The sequence below is a fragment of the Drosophila tropicalis genome, unplaced genomic scaffold (assembly GCF_018151085.1).
Source record: "Drosophila tropicalis isolate 14030-0801.00 unplaced genomic scaffold, ASM1815108v1 contig_845, whole genome shotgun sequence".
Lineage (NCBI taxonomy): Eukaryota > Metazoa > Arthropoda > Insecta > Diptera > Drosophilidae > Drosophila > Drosophila tropicalis.
In genome coordinates this window covers 4797368-4813421 of record NW_027173338.1, presented here as the reverse complement: position 1 = coordinate 4813421, position 16054 = coordinate 4797368, and the positions used below count along the sequence as shown (strand labels likewise).

At 35.4% G+C, this 16054-nt stretch overlaps 1 protein-coding gene across 2 annotated transcripts in view; it reads left to right on the top strand.

Moving 5' to 3' along the window:
* The window catches only part of LOC137581207 (probable G-protein coupled receptor CG31760), a 30685-nt gene that overhangs the window by 8198 nt on the left and 6433 nt on the right, over positions 1 to 16054 (top strand). For both annotated transcript variants that reach the window (XM_068295393.1, XM_068295394.1), the window contains exons 3-8: positions 6467 to 6957; positions 9553 to 9739; positions 13983 to 14193; positions 14487 to 14937; positions 15314 to 15618; positions 15687 to 15840. In XM_068295393.1, the coding sequence (XP_068151494.1) occupies positions 6490 to 6957; positions 9553 to 9739; positions 13983 to 14193; positions 14487 to 14937; positions 15314 to 15618; positions 15687 to 15840 (1776 nt within the window). In that variant the 5' untranslated portion in view covers positions 6467 to 6489. The remainder of the gene's footprint in view (positions 1 to 6466; positions 6958 to 9552; positions 9740 to 13982; positions 14194 to 14486; positions 14938 to 15313; positions 15619 to 15686; positions 15841 to 16054) is intronic.

The following is a 16054-nucleotide window of genomic DNA, read 5'->3' as shown; positions in this document are numbered from 1 at the left end:
GGCGTGGTTGTTGGAGGGGAAATGAGAAAAGTTATTCATTAAGTGAGTGAGCAAAGAGTTTGCTTCGGTCACTGTTGGGTCAGTTTTATGTTGTTGTTATTTTTGTTTTTTTTTTTTTTTTCAGTGGCTTCTTAGCATTTCTAATTAAAGTTGTATATAAATCAAGCAAAATTTATATTCACCGTAATTAAAAGTCTGTGAAAAGCGGAAAATAGGATATTTGAATTTGATTCAGGAAACTGTTTCATTTTACTTTTATTTCCTCTCGAAAGGATGGGTTAAATCTGCATTCGGTTTAAGATTACAGCCGAATAGAGATAGAAAGATTTACTCCTAGAATTCGTTGCCATGAGAAGAATAAAACGACTTCATAGTGGGTTAAGCTTAAAACCGATTTCCACTAAGCTAACATTTCTAAAAAGGCTAAAAACTTATCAAATATAGTTTAATCCTATATCGAGCACTTTTAAAATTCCAATCTCAACTCTGTAGGAAATATTATTCTTTACAAAAACATAGAAAATGAACTGTTTAAATAACTTTATTCATTCTTAAATACTTCAAAGGGTAAGTTAAGCTAAGGGTTCTTAGGTTCTCCTTCCACTAGAATATAATAATAATGAACCTAAATGTTTTTAATATCAATTTTTCATACAAATATGTTTCAAGCGTAGAATTTTTAACACAATATTACATATTCGGTTTTTGTCTGTCAAATTTAAAGCCAAGGCAATGTCAATTCGCATTGCCCCCAAGGCGGTATCCACATCAAACGCATCTGTTCCACATTCTGTGCTTCTGCTGGCAATTCAAAAAATGTTTGCCAACATATCTATAAGCTTTTCAGTTACCAACGAGGTTAATACGAAGAGTTATCGGATTACATATATGTATGTAACATTCTTTTTATAGGAAAAGTAACAAACTGAGTTGTAAAGTTTTTAACAAAATTTGATTGACATACCAATTTGTTTAATGAAAACTTATCGACACGCCCTCGTTCACATAATTTGTTGTCTCTGTCTCAGCTGGCGGTGAAAATGTATAAAGAGCAGGAAAAACACTTGCTCCTAGCATTAAGTTTGTCAACGTTTTTCTTTCCTATAAGTATATAGGTTAAATTACTTCCTTGTTGAGGCAAAGCAAACAAACTTTGTCCATTCACCTAACCAACCCTCCGTCTCCCACTCCGCCTCCACCTCTTGGTCATTCATCGGTTTTGGGGCTGTGAGGGGAAACTATCTTTATGTCCTTTTTGGTAGCTTTTCATAAGCACGTTTTTATCTTTGCTTTACACATTCGTGCGTTACCACTCTCTCCCTCCTTCTTCCCTTCAATGCGCTTTAACAATTGTGAAAGGAATTTTTTCTCTCTTTAGCTTATTTTTGTGCTGATTTTGTCTGTTTTTCTTTGTCATTGACTTTGCGATCATAATAATGCGATGCGTGTGTTTTATGTGCCGGAAATCTGTATTAAATTTAAGAGATATATGTTGATTGTGGAAATCAAAAGACCAGAATGAACAATATGCATTTTGATTATATTTTATGACTTTATCAATATGGTCCAAGTCAATTGGATTGAGTGAATGGAAAATGGATAAAAACCAAAGAGGATACACGAGAATGAAGAGTAGGACAAAATATATATCTAACCTTTGTCCAAAAGGAACTAAATGCCTCTTATAGACGATAAATGTATCTAGATTTTGTGATATTTATCAAACATACAAAAAAGTTTTTGTGAATTTCGACTATGTCATTCATTGTCATGGCAAATGTTTAATATTTCGATTTTGTTTATTCTCCAAAAAGTTGGTAGTTACCCACTTAACTTACCTCTCTTAATCCACAAAAATAAGGGATAAAGATGTTGAAAGATATGTATGTTCCTTTTTCGTATAGATACTTTCTGTCAGCTTTACCCATGCTTAGCCTAAGCTCTACTTTCTAATAAACACTTTCATTTCGTAAGGACTTTTCATCAAAATCCCCGTTTCGTGTTAAGCAAAGTTTATGCCAATCATTCTAACCACATTCCACTCTCAGTCCCTATCAAATATTACAAATCTGTGTCTAAATAAGTAGTAGAAGATGAAACAGAGAAAAGAACAACAACTAAATTTTCATGGAGATGATAGGCAAGAAAAAACCAAACCAAACAAAAAAAAAAAACTCCTGAGGCTTGCATTAATTTAATGAGGTTTTTCCTTTTCTTTGCCTTTTTGATTTTTGCCTTGCGGTTTTTCCTCATTTGACTTAAGTGTACTTTCCAGCTACGTTTCAACGCCTTTTTCACCATTTCATTCTTTGGCTTTCGATTTACTTGCTGGCTATTTTAGCCTTTTTTTCCTTTCACTTATTCTTTTATCGTCCTTTCTTCTTTTTTTCGGTGTATCTGTGTGTGTGTTTTGTCTTTTTGCCTGCGGTCAAAATGTCACAATTCAAGTGGAATAAGTGAAGTTGTCAGTTGTTCGTTTGCCGCTTTCATTTTCATGTTGTTCTTGTTAGATTTTCCTTTGCTTGTTCTTTGTGTTGCTGTTGTTTCTGTCTTGTATTTTGCATTTTGATTTGACATGGATAAAGTTCACTTTAGCTGATTTTCACATCGTCCTTGTTTGTGTGTGTGTGTGTGTGTATGTCTTAGGAAATTAGTTTTGTGGAAATTTGATTAACTGATTTGAGACGATAATTTGTGCCTTTGATTAGGCAATTGACATACACTTGAAGCAAAAGCCAACCAAATGCTTAATCGTATGCAATCAAATGGCAATTTATATTCTTTTAATTATATTAAATATACTTATTTAGAAATTTGTTTAAAACATTAGCCAATTATACCAAATTTCGATATAATTTATAACATACTTCACATGGAAATGTATTCTTTCATTCAAAGTTCATCATATTGTTCAGATAATGAGCGAAATTGTGTATCCTGCATCTAATTTAGTTCCTGTTATTAGCAAAATAACTTTTTAAATCTTAAAAAGGATTCCAATATAGAGAGCTTTCGATTATTTCAGTTTTCGACACAAAATTTGAGGATTCTAAATGGAGTTAAAGCGGTATGATCTCTAGTTTATGGTCTCACTTATCTTATACTTATACTTACGTAGTCGGATCGGATAGATTTCAAATTATAAGTGATGTAAATTAAAATATTTCAATAACATCCTGATGAAATTTTATCCTCATCATGCTAGTTGCTTTAAGATAAAGCTTTCAAAGTTGGTACACTAAAAAACTGTGCATTAAACTTATGTAAAGAGTCATCAGAGTTAACATGATCTATAATAATTTGTCTAATAGCTTTCGTCACCCTATTACAACTATCTGGATTTAGTTTTTGATCTTTAGCCAACAGTTTTCTGCTCTTCTTGATTTTAACCGAAAAAACAAAACAAAAGCCAAAAAGAAGATGGTTAGCCTTTTATTTTGTTGTGTGTGTGTGTGTGTGTTTTTGGGTTGGCTTTTTATTCATATGAACAATTTGCCAAGCTATTTGAACTTGACAACCCACACGTAATACACACACAAAATGCCAGGGATTATAAGGGGGAGGGGGTATCTCTCACGCCATCATCGCCATCTTCTTGCATGTTTATATTTATTGTTTACAGTGAGCACAAAAAATGTTCTCTCGCGTATCATCAGCATGACTAAGCAGTCAGCCGCAAAAAAACGCAACGATGCTGAAAGAATATATGAGCAATATGCCAAAGGATTGACTCCCAGCGGGCGATGAGTGGAGAGGCGTGGAGCGGGTGATGGAACGTGTGTTCATAGGAAATGCTGTTGAACATGGCTGCCAGTTGTGTTATTTATCCCTTTATTTTTTGTTTTTTTTTTGTTGCTGTTCTCCTTTTATTTGTTTGCAAAAATAAACACACAACGAAAGTCGCTCTAAATCTCTGCCGGACATGGCAGGATGGGACCAGGATATATAAACATACACATATATATATGGACATATACATACCTATGCATCTATGTATACATATATACCAAATTCTTCTTTTCTTTCTGGGGACAATTTTGGTTATTGTGTTTTGCGTTATGTTGCGGTTTTCGTTGAGCAATTTTTCAGCTCTTTCATGCATATTTAGCAAAACATTTTTGTCTTGGTTTGGGCCTCAACGATTTAGGCTAAAGCTTAGGCGTGTATTTCACCTTTTTTTCTTCTTTTTTGTGGGTGAGAGAAAAAAGTTTCACTATGAAATATTTCAATGAATGAAATTCATTTTGTTTTCAAAAGGTGCAGTATTTGAGCTTGATATGCTGAAACTTCTGCTGAATAGTGAATTTACATAATGAAATGTTTCCAAAGAATTGTGAAATCAATTTAAAGTATTAATTTTTAGCAACAAATTCATCCACCATTCTTTAATAAGATATGTTTTCTGACCTTTAATGCGTTTCGAGGAATGACACATAAATTATAATATAAATTAAAAGTTCATTATCCTTAATGTATGGTGAAAAAGAAGACAATCTTCACAAACAAACCTTTGAAAACATTTTAATACAAGATACAAAAAGTAGTTAGTATAAAATATATTAAATTTAACACATTTGTATAGTTAGTTAGTTAACATGATACCTAATAATCAAAATTTACCATGAATGTTTCCAGGGAGACTGGAAAACTATGTTGTTAGTTGTTACTGCTTGGGGTCAGAACCCATGACTTGCTGTGAGAAAATAAAATATTTGCAATAATTGCATCACCATTTTAAGACCATTTTCAGATTAAACAACTAGTTCTAAACAAATTAAGAATAATCAAAGTATTTTAAAAACAGCTTTTCTTTTTGGCAAATGCAGCCTTAGACAGCTCACATGGATTACTTGCGTTACTGTGAACTAGTATTGGGCAAAGCGACTAATTTTCAGGAACAAATGCATTCAGGACTCACTTTTTAATGATTGAATAAGTTTATTTACTAACCTAATCAGTTACTTGTTTGATTAATCGAGGCATTGACTGATATGTTCAGTTTGTACTGACTTGAATGTTCTCTGAGGTCCCTAAAAGGGTATTGGAAAGAGGTAAGAAGCTACCGAGTCGGTGAGCTACTACACCTTGAACCCACTGAAAGCTAAACTCTTGTAGATTATTTCATTTTAATGAAATCTTATGATGACTATGCGGCTCTAATAAAGGCTTTGACTTACTTGACTATTAATTGCGGTTATATTCATGATGATTAATAGCAGAGGCAGAGTGAACTATGAAAATTTTCGTCAAATTATCCAAGAATCAGTCGAAGAGTTCGCTTTGTGAATGAACAAATAATTCTCTAAGAAAATATTGTTTAAAAACAATCTTCATGGTAAGGTTTTTTGCCAATACTTGGCCGTCTATATTATGCCATTGTTCCTATCCTTCAATACTTCTAAGAAAGTTTATAATAAAAGTTAAAACTTATTGTCTGTAAAATTTATACAATTCACTACAATTCGAATACACTTAATATTGAATACAATTACATACATATATGAAATAAATAGGTTGAGTCTACAATGATTTTGCAAAATTCCATTTGTTTGCAAATGATTAATGTTTGAATTGCCTTCTTTTGAAGTTTTATTCATTTCATGAAGAGTCAGTTGAATTTATGGTTTCTGCTCAATTTTGAAAGTGTATCAATCGTTAGTTGGTTGTTATTTTACTCTCTCTTCCAGTTGTTTTCGTACAAATGGCAGTCATTTTATTTTAAAAGCTTTGCAAATAAAAATGGGAGCAGGCCCATCATCATCAGCAGGAGCAGGAACAGCAGTAGAACAAGTTACCACTTTTCGTAAAACCATTTTTATGACAAGCAAACAACTTTTCTGTGTTTTTTTCCCCCGAACAGAAAACGAAAGCCTTTCTCTGCTACTACGCACCACTCCACAATCCATCCTGACCAACTGAAATCCAGACGCACTAACCTCACCCATTTAGTTTGCTTTCAGCTAAAGACATGTTACAAATATACATACATATGTATATATATATATATATATATAAATGTATATGTATTCCGTATGGTTTTTTTATTTGATATTTACATTTCGTTTGCTTTCACTCGAGTGAAAAGCAGTGGAGCGAGGGCGTAGATGTTTTTCCGCCTTTACTTGTTTTTTTATTTATGCCTTTTCTGCATTTATTTTACGAGTGGATTGTATGTAGAGCAGGAAAACACAGGTAAACAGCAAGACAGAGAGACAGCCAGATAAGGCCATTTGCCCAGACTTTCAATGAAGTTGCCATAAATAAATATTTCAGGAATTTATTTATGGTTCCCATCTCTTTTATTCCCTTTGGCTTTTTTTTCACTCATGGCCGAAAGGTGTTGAGGTTTAATTGAGGGGCAATTTGTTAAACTAAAACATTAATTGAAGAACTTTAAATGGAAAGAAAATGCAACCACCATTCATCATATTTTATCTTAAACTCTCTCTCTATCTCTTTTTTTCAGTTGTTGCAAATGCAAAAACAACAATGAAATGCATTCTAAATGCAGGAAGGCTCAAGCAGATGGACGGCGAAAGGCCGACAGAAGGCCAAGGAAGAAGCGAAAGAATCTGTCAGGGACAACGACAGAAACAGGCAAAGAGAAAGAAGTGGCAACAAGTGTCCGTAACTACTTCAGTAAGAAAAACTTGGCTGCTGATGATGATGTTGCTGCTGGCACTTACCCAACATGCACAGGCAACAACTGTAACAGCAACAACAGCGACACAAATTCAAACAGCAGCAGCAGCAGCAACAGGAATGGGAAAAACAGCCAACAACAGCAATTCGACGACAACAACAGCTTCGGCAGGAGCAGCAGCAGGAGCTACTTCATCAACATCATCGTCAGGGGCAGGAGTAGGTGGTAGTAAGTCCTCAACTAACTGGGAGGCACCACTTGAAGATCCATTTAAAAATATTGTACGACTTGGTGATGGCAATACAGTATTGCGAGTAAGTTGAATAAATCAATGTGAAGAGTTGAAATTTGGAATAGATACACCTAGATAGATACACAGAACAGAAGAAATAACCTTTCCTTCATTTGAAAAAACTTTATTTTTTATTATTTACCCCTTGCTGTATGATGTTATTTTTTCTCCTCGCCGTAAAGAGTGGCAAATGGCATTAAGAACCATTGAAATAATGAGCATAAGATGCACTTGAGTTTTGTTTTCGTTGCATGTTTGCACCTCAAATACTCACTTAAATGTTTCCACACATTTGCTCAAGCTTAATTGGAATTCCCTTTCGGCAAATTATTATTAAGTGTACTTAAGTTCAGGCAACTTGGCACCCAATGAGCGTTTAATCGATGTTTATGTTTTGGGGGTTTTTTTTAATGGGTTAAATGAATGAAAGAATCATTTATATTATAAACATAGCATACTTTTTTGGAGCCCATTTATTTTAATATTTTACAATTGAATTCAATAAAACTTTAATATGAAGAGACTGCAAAAAGTTGTTTCTTTAATGGGAAGAGCAACATCTTTGATGACCTCAAATGTATTCTGTAGGGAGACTCGCTCTAGATTGACATGTTTAGCCAATTTGTCTTAGAGATTGAACGAAAAAGTAACCTGCTGGCACTTATTCTTAGTTCAGACCACCAGCAATTCTATTCAAAGCTTAATCTCAGGAATTTCTATAGCATATCTAGGGCGTGCCAGTTTAAGGACCACGAGTAAAGACCCTCAGACAAGTCAAGCTAAATCCTTAATGACAAGCTATAAATAGCAAGTAGCAACTAAATTTAATATGAAACAGAATGTCGACAATTGCTGACTAACTCCAGACTCCAATTAAACTAAACTTATTTCTAGTCTTAACTATGAAAATGGAAAGCTCTTAGTTGATTTTAAATTTTGTGAAAATTTACCAACATAATTTCTTCATCATTCATTATCAAAATACAAGCAAAAAACTTTATTCTTTGTCTTAGTATCAGCAAACAACAAACAAATAAACAAAGAGAATACCAAAACAATAGACGCACACAAACACACACACACACACACTCTGATAGGAGAAACTCTGTTTAAAACTGGCCAAGACCAAAAACTTTTATTCATTGAATTTGTCAACAATTTAAAGTCGCCTCGCGCGCTTTTTACGCATAGAACAAAAGGAAGAAAAGCCAATAACGCAATTTTCCACTCAAACGATAAAAGGGTCTCCCAACGAGAGAACATAGACCAACTCACACACACACACACACACCCAGTCCTATATACATATACTTATACATACATGAGATGGTCAACTGTTGTAAAGACTTAACCTACCATGAATTTTGTTTAGCGAAAATTTATTTTTAATGCGCATAAAATGGGCGAAAAAAAAGAGAAAGAGAAAAAAAAACAAAAGCAAAAAATGAACACGTTTTGGGCTAACCAAAAATGATTTGGGTATAAGCTAATAGACGTGCAGGGGGGTGTGAACGAAAAGGGAGTTTTTCCTTTGTGTATGTATATTTTTTTCCCTGCTGCCATTTAAAAGGAAATACAATGGAATATGTAAATCAGATAGGTAAATTTTACTTCAACATCGATATAGGCAAAAGCCAACAAAATTGAATCAATAAAAGGGTTGCAAAAAATATGAAACAGAAGAGCAGCATCACCTGAATTTATTAGTTTCAAATAGTTGTTTGTTTATTCAAAAGGGAAGCTTTTCGTGTGTGAATCACAGATCTCACAGAAATTTGGTCAGGTTTATAAAAAAAATCATAAAAAATACATTGTTTGGTAAACCATATCCATGTGGCTAAGATATACAAAAAGAATTCTGCAATCATTGGATATTGGAATTAGCTAAGAAGAACCAAGTAAATCAACTTGTTGGAAAATTCACAAAATAAACTTTTTTAGGAAATTTAAAAAAGGTTTCAAATTTGATTGATTTCCCAGAGCAACTTTGAAAGGATGTTACGTAACGAGACAGACTATAATAAGTCAAAGAATCTAAAGAAATTAAAGTTTAAAATATTAACCTTTTCAGTTGTTGGCTTGTATTAACCATTTCATTGACAAGAAGTTCTTATAAATCTTTTAAAGTGACGATGTTAACATGGTTACTAGTTAGGGAAATATTTGTCTAAATAATTACTTATACACTTTTAATTATACAAAAATCTAATACATTCTATAACGCATTGTAATTAAATGACATCCTCAGCTAAATAAACTAAATAAATATTATTAACTCATCTCCATTTGATATGTCAAGACACTGTGAAACCCATTTGAGAACTTGCAAAGGCAAATAAAACCCGCATTTACCTTTATGTGGTTGCTCACATAACTATTATAATCTTGGTAGTTAGGTAGACAAATACATAGTTAGGTAATAATGTACATACATAATACCTACATATATATAAATGAAAGTTCAGTTCATTAAACAGTTTAAAAACCAATTTTATTTCATGGCAACTGATAAGAAATATTCATAAAAATTGTTTAACCAATTTCCCATGAAAACCTTTGCATAAAGTCCATTAAATATATTTTTTGGCCTTCTTTCTTTCTCTTTTTCTACTTTTAGACAGCAGTTGAACAGTCGCTGGTGACCATCCATGACATTGCCACCGAAAATTTGGGTACATTATGCATCTCCACGCTCTATCGCCCCTTACAAGTGCCCATCAATTCGGAGCGTTATGAGAGTTCAAGACAAAAGGCCGATTTGGCAGCATCTATACTTCAGGAAGTTGGCATCATCAGGCACGGAGGTGAGTCCAAAGAATAACTTAATGACAATGAACTCATGTCTCTACTAGAACAATGAGTCAAAGTTTTTCACTTTGACAATTTTGTGTTTTACTCCATTTTTTGCCATTACAATTTTCGTAATAACGTGTCACATGTCCAAGCTTGTACAACATGTCGTATGCTTGTCTTTCATTCCATTCCATTTACCGAATGTTCATATGTTAATTCCTCAGATATAGTCACACTCAGACGTACATCTCCTTGGTGGGTACCTTTTTGGTCCATTCACTTGTTTGTCATGACAAAATCACAGATGCGAGTAACAGCAAACCGAATGTGGCAAATGACAACGCACAACGCGAACTTTAAATTAAATATACTACATCCCAAGTACATGGGTACGACCAAGGGACATCAGTCTATATATCACATATATGTATGTTGGTGTGGGTGGTCGGGTGCTTGGCTGGTTGGGTGTTTGGGTGGGTGACTGGTTTGGGTTATGAAAAGGCAAAGGCGTCCGCTTGATGCGCCACAAGTGCGTCGTTCGTTCTCGTTGTCGTTGTCAACCCTATGGCTGTCGCGGCTGTCATGGTGAGAGAGAGGTTCCACCTAACCGCCCACCAAGCAACCATCAACCATCAGTCTCAGTCCCCCAAGACAGTGGCAAGCCTTGGCAACAGACGGCGGCAGGTTATACACTACGAGAAACTTTAATCGAAAGTAATTTATATGTAGATTTTATTTATAGTCGCTTTACTTAATTTTTAGTCGTGAAAAATGCATAAATTCTCAACGATTTTTAATTGGCTATATATTTTTGATTATTAATATTTAAACAATCAATTTTGTTTCTCGCAATTAATAACGCATACGCAGTGTGGGTCAGGGTTGGAGGTGCTAATTATTATGAATGTTTAAATTTGTGGAACAAAAATTCCAAGAGAGCCAAATTTATTTAAATTTTCGATTGGGTGTTTTTTGTTTTTGACAAATATGTTAAAGCACTGCTAAAATATGTTAAAGGATATGAACTTAAGTTTTTGCTATCGCTTAAACCTATTGGGATACAGAATGCTTCACTTCACCTGCTAGATGAATTTGTCATTCTAAATTTGGCTATAATAGACAAACAAGTTAGTGTTTGTATTATGGTATAATATTATCAGGATATTCCTTTATCCAAATGGTGCTTTTAATAAATATCTGCAAATTATCACTGCTTGTTCAGTAAATTAGGTTATATTAAGATGAATATTTTTTTCAAGTGCATTACCATATCGAGGCAAAGCTATCAGTAAGTCATGTATATTGTCAAGGACATACAGCAAAAACAAGGAGCAAAACAAAACGCAAAAGAAAAAAGGGAAAACGCACAATGAACTCATCGGTCTCATCTAGTCTCTGGTTTTTAATATTATATACATATATATATTTGTATATAAGACAGAGCAACATCTGGCTGAGTGTTGAAGCGCACAAGTTGCCTTTATGGCCATGATTTTCTAACCCAGACCTCGAGTTATGCCCCGTTTTCTTCTTACCCCCACACATCATCCCTTATCACTTTCCGCTATCCACTTTCTTCTGTATGTCAGTCAGTCGGTGTTTCTTTACGCTGTATCTTGAAAAAGGTGCGACGACGTGTCAGCAAAAATCGCATAAAGTGAAAGCAAATTTGCGTGTCCTTTTGTTGCTGTTGTTATTCATCATCATCATCATCATGTTCATTATTATCATCATCTTCATCATCCGATTGAGCTCAGTCAGAAGCAACAGGAGCCCAACCATTTGTTGAAGAAGATTTTGGCACTTGTCTGGGTGTTCCTTATCCCACTTTCCCCTTTTGTGGCTTACTCGCTCGCTTGCCGTTGCTTGCTTGCCTGAACATATTTTGTCCTTTTCCCTTTCTCTGTGTTGACTGTTGAAATTTTGATGTGGCGCATAAATTATTCCCCATAAAGTGCCTCACAAATCGAATAAATTTAAGCCAATTTAAAGAAGGCCAACACACACACACACACACACGAGCCAACTCACACCCACACATCCGCACACAAAGAGTCACTTAAAGGCTATCAATTGCTTGACAGACAGTTGGAAAATGAAAGGAAAGCATGAGAAATGCAAACAAAAAATATTGCATGCTTTTAGGCGCCAAATTGAAAAGTGACTCAAAAGGTAAAGAGAAATATTGAAAAAGGGTTTAGGACTTAAATTTTCAGTTGGGTTTCAGCTCTCAATTATCATTGATTTGCTGTCAATTTAAGCTTTCTTCAATATTTTGAGTATACAAAGAGTGGAAAATCTTTTGCATTGCTGGCAATTTTCATTATTTTTCCAATGAAAAGGAAAACAGAAGTAACAACCTGGCAAGCCAATAAACAAAAACTTGTCCAACTGTACTTTGAACAATTGCCAATTTCACTTTTATTCCTACACACAAATACACAAACATGGAGAGAGAGAGAGAGAAAGATCGAGAGGGAGAGAAATATGCCCACAAAAAAGGGCAAAATTTTTTTCCTCCCCTCAAATTGTAACAATTGTTGGCCAAGTTGTGGAAAAACAAATAAAGCAGCAACAGTAAAAACAACAACTAACAACAATATGTGCTAGATTGATGATGTATAACGAAGTGCAAAAAAGGCAAATGGCAGAGTGCAGACTGGATGGAGATGATGAATGGCCAACTTATGCCAAGTATCCCTTTTGCCCCGACCCCTCTTCTCATTTTGTTTTGGGCCTCCTACACACATATGTGTAACTAAATTGGGTGACAAGCATTACTAATGTGCCGTTGGACGGTGATGCGGACAACTAAGCAAAATATGTTCCAAAAAGTACAAACATTTGACAACTACAAACCGAAAACATCAACAAATGAGAAATTCTTGTGGGAGCAATAATATTTACATAGAATCTTTGAAGAAATATTAGTTGCTAACTCATAAAGGTAATACCTTCAGGACTCATATCAAGAAAGTTTTTTGGAGCTGCCCATTAATTTAAAATTGAATTCACAAATTTTAGAAAGAATAAGAAAAACCCTTTGAACATCGCACTTAACGATTTTAAATCCATTCTAAAATATAGAACAACAGCAAGCCATTTTTTTTTATTAAGTATCAAAGTAAGGAAGACACTCTAGTGTAAGTCGTTTACCAGGGCGTATACGTAATTTATTGTGGTACCTACAAACTGCTTTCAAATAAAGGCTACAGATTACAAAATTGTTTCAAAAATTATATGCTTTCAATTTTTATATGGATGGTTCACTCTACTTAACTATGTGTCAATAGCTTTACTTAAAGAAAAGCTTTTGTCCTTAAACACAGAACTATGTATTAATTTTAGGATAAGTATTGCTTTATAATCGTTCGCATTGAAATACATAATACTTCGAATTGAAGTACAGATTTGAACTTGTATTCATAGTAAACATTGAATCTATTTCAAAAGTAAGATCAAGGTAATGAAGTAACTAAATAGAAATGTATAGTACAACGTCGTGTAGGCTGCTACAACTCTCAGTTAGCATTTTATTTATAAGACGTAAGTTTCATCATCAACTTGGGGATCTGAGCCATAGTACATGTCCTTGGCAAGGATCACGCCCCAACCAACACACAGACACAGCACCACCCAACCATAACCATGCTTGCCTAAAACTTTTAACAGCTAAGAACAAAAGAAGAAACGTTAAAACTGTAACGGCACCTGGCCAGCAGCAGCAGCAGCAAAAACTTAGCAAAGACAAGAAACGAAAAACAAAAAAATAAAACCGTGAAGAAGAAAAGGCAACAATGTAAAAACATAAAAAAGAAACAAAAAAATAAAACGGAAGTTGCGGTAATCGAATTTAAATAAGTTTACTTTGTAAACAATTCTCATTGCCGGCATTGGTTGGGGGAAAAAAGTCAAACAACAGGGAAAGCAATGGCGAAAAATATTAGCTTTTGACAGCCACCCACATACACACACAAACACACACCCACACATACCAGCGTACGCACCGAAAGGGAATGGAAACTGGGATATGCTCGGCATATTAATCATGGTATTCCGCAGTCAAAGCAAAGGACGGCCAGCCGAGTTTGGCCAGGGATAAAGGGATTGGACAAGGCTGTTGGAGACTTTTAATGACTGTGACTCAAGGTCACCCATGTAAAATGAAAACTATCCACCAGTCTCTGTTTTTCCAACGCTTCATAGACCACGAAACCCTTTAAAGAGAAGATTTCATTACATTTATGTTTTCAGGACTCTCGGATGCCTTGGCCAAGGGATTGCTTACAGATGAATTCATAACTGGTGCACGGATTTTGGCTTTGAATCTAACCAATGGGGCAGTGCAATCCTATGTGTGGTGGGTGAAGGCCAGTCAGGATAAAGTTTTGGGCGAGGGTGAAACGCAACGCTATAATGAGGAAGGATTGCAAATTGGCAAAAAGCCAGCCAACAGTTATCCATGGTAAGTGTAGACAGGAATGTTTCTAAGCAGATCTAACAACTTTTTGGTAAGCTAAGTTTAATTTGAATGAATCACAGAACGAATAGCAAGGTGAACCAAAAATACATATTAATTTCCTCCCCTGTAATCGTGTGCAATAAGTCTAACTTAAGCAACGAAAGTAATTTAACTAAGAATTTAATCAACAAGTTGAAAGAAGTCCAATCCCACCCTTATTTTGAACCGCTCCTGTATCATCTGTTATAAGAAATAGTGTCTAAATTAATATCATATTCTCTTCCATGTGTTGCCAGGTTCGATGATGAGACAAGCACTCCAAGTTTGCGTTCCCCGAAATTTGCGCCTAGCCCACCGAATAACTACTACAAAGGCTGGTGGACATATCCATATTTCTCTTGTGCATTGAGCAAATGGCTAGTGTCCTACAGCATTGCCATACCACCGAGTGGTCGTCATGGCTTGCGTGGCTTCATTAGCATCGACATCAATGTGTCCACATTGAGGGTGAATCAGTGTGAGGGCGGCTTGAGCGGATTTTCCACTTACCAATCGGGTAGCCATCAAAAGAAACTGATGACAATGATGATGCTGAGACGACCCCAAGGCAGAATGGGTGGAGGAGTCGTCGGTGGCGTTGGCGGCGGCGGCGGCAGCGGTGGTAAGCTGATTACCAGCGATGTCGACTTCATTAATGATTTGCAGGCCTTTCATGGCTCTCATAAATGTCATCGCAACTCCATGGTGGTAAGTTACATAAGTTACATTAAATGAAGAGGTTCTTATGAAACTACATACAGTACCTTCTGACAACCAAAGAATAATGGTTAGTAAAATAATGATATGACAAAATGCAAAGGCATAAAATGAGACATGTCCTTTTGAAAACTCAAGCAATTGAGTTTGATTTTCCAACAACCCAACTTAACTGACTTGAAGAAACAAAGAATTATACGTAAAGAATCAAATATATAAAATATAAATTTATAAAATATTAAAAAGAAATGATGCAATTTTCAATTTATTGTCTATTTATTCCACAATAGAATGACTAACAAACTTTATTAGTACGACCGTAAGATTAGCTTTTATCCCATATTTATTTCTAACTATTTGCTTGTAGTGCGATTATCGTCAGCCTAGTCCAAATTTGGATTCAACGACAATAACCGGGGGCAAAATACTGAGCGCTTTAACTAGTAGCAGCTGGTCCCGCGGCTCCTATCAGTGCCTGTGCAAGCGTGGATACTATTCTTTGCGTCATCCCGATGGCTTCAATGGCACCATTATGGAAATTGCCTGGCAAGAGCATCAGGACAATATAAGCAATTACTATACAGAAGTATTCAAATGTTTGGCCTGTGCTCCCGGCTGTGACCAGTGCACCGGGCCAGAGCCTTGCTTGGCCAACTTTCATTGGCCATTCAGGTAAGTCCGAAGAGGACAAGAAATAAAATGCAGCAAAAAAGTTATCTCAATATTGCATCTCTGTTTAGAATATCCCTGCTGACCATTTCGATTGGTTGTGCTTGTGGCACTTTCATTTTGGCTGGTTATCTCTTCCGGCATCGTCGTGTTAAGGTTTTCAAAGTGGCTAGTCCCATCTTTTTGATGATTACCCTGATTGGATGCGCCATCATGTATTTGGAGGTGAGTAAAAGTGAACCGAAGTGGGAAAGTGAAAGTTGAAAGGGTGTCAACAAGGCTCGCTAATGTGACAAAAGATCTGGGATTCGTCGACGTGTTGCTGTGGTCTCATTGTAGTAATTAACCCATATGTGTGAAGCAGGTCCGCAACATAAAATCCCTTTTTTATATGCTTTTAAATGCGGCTTTTATGCCCTACGCCAACGTTGGAACTCAC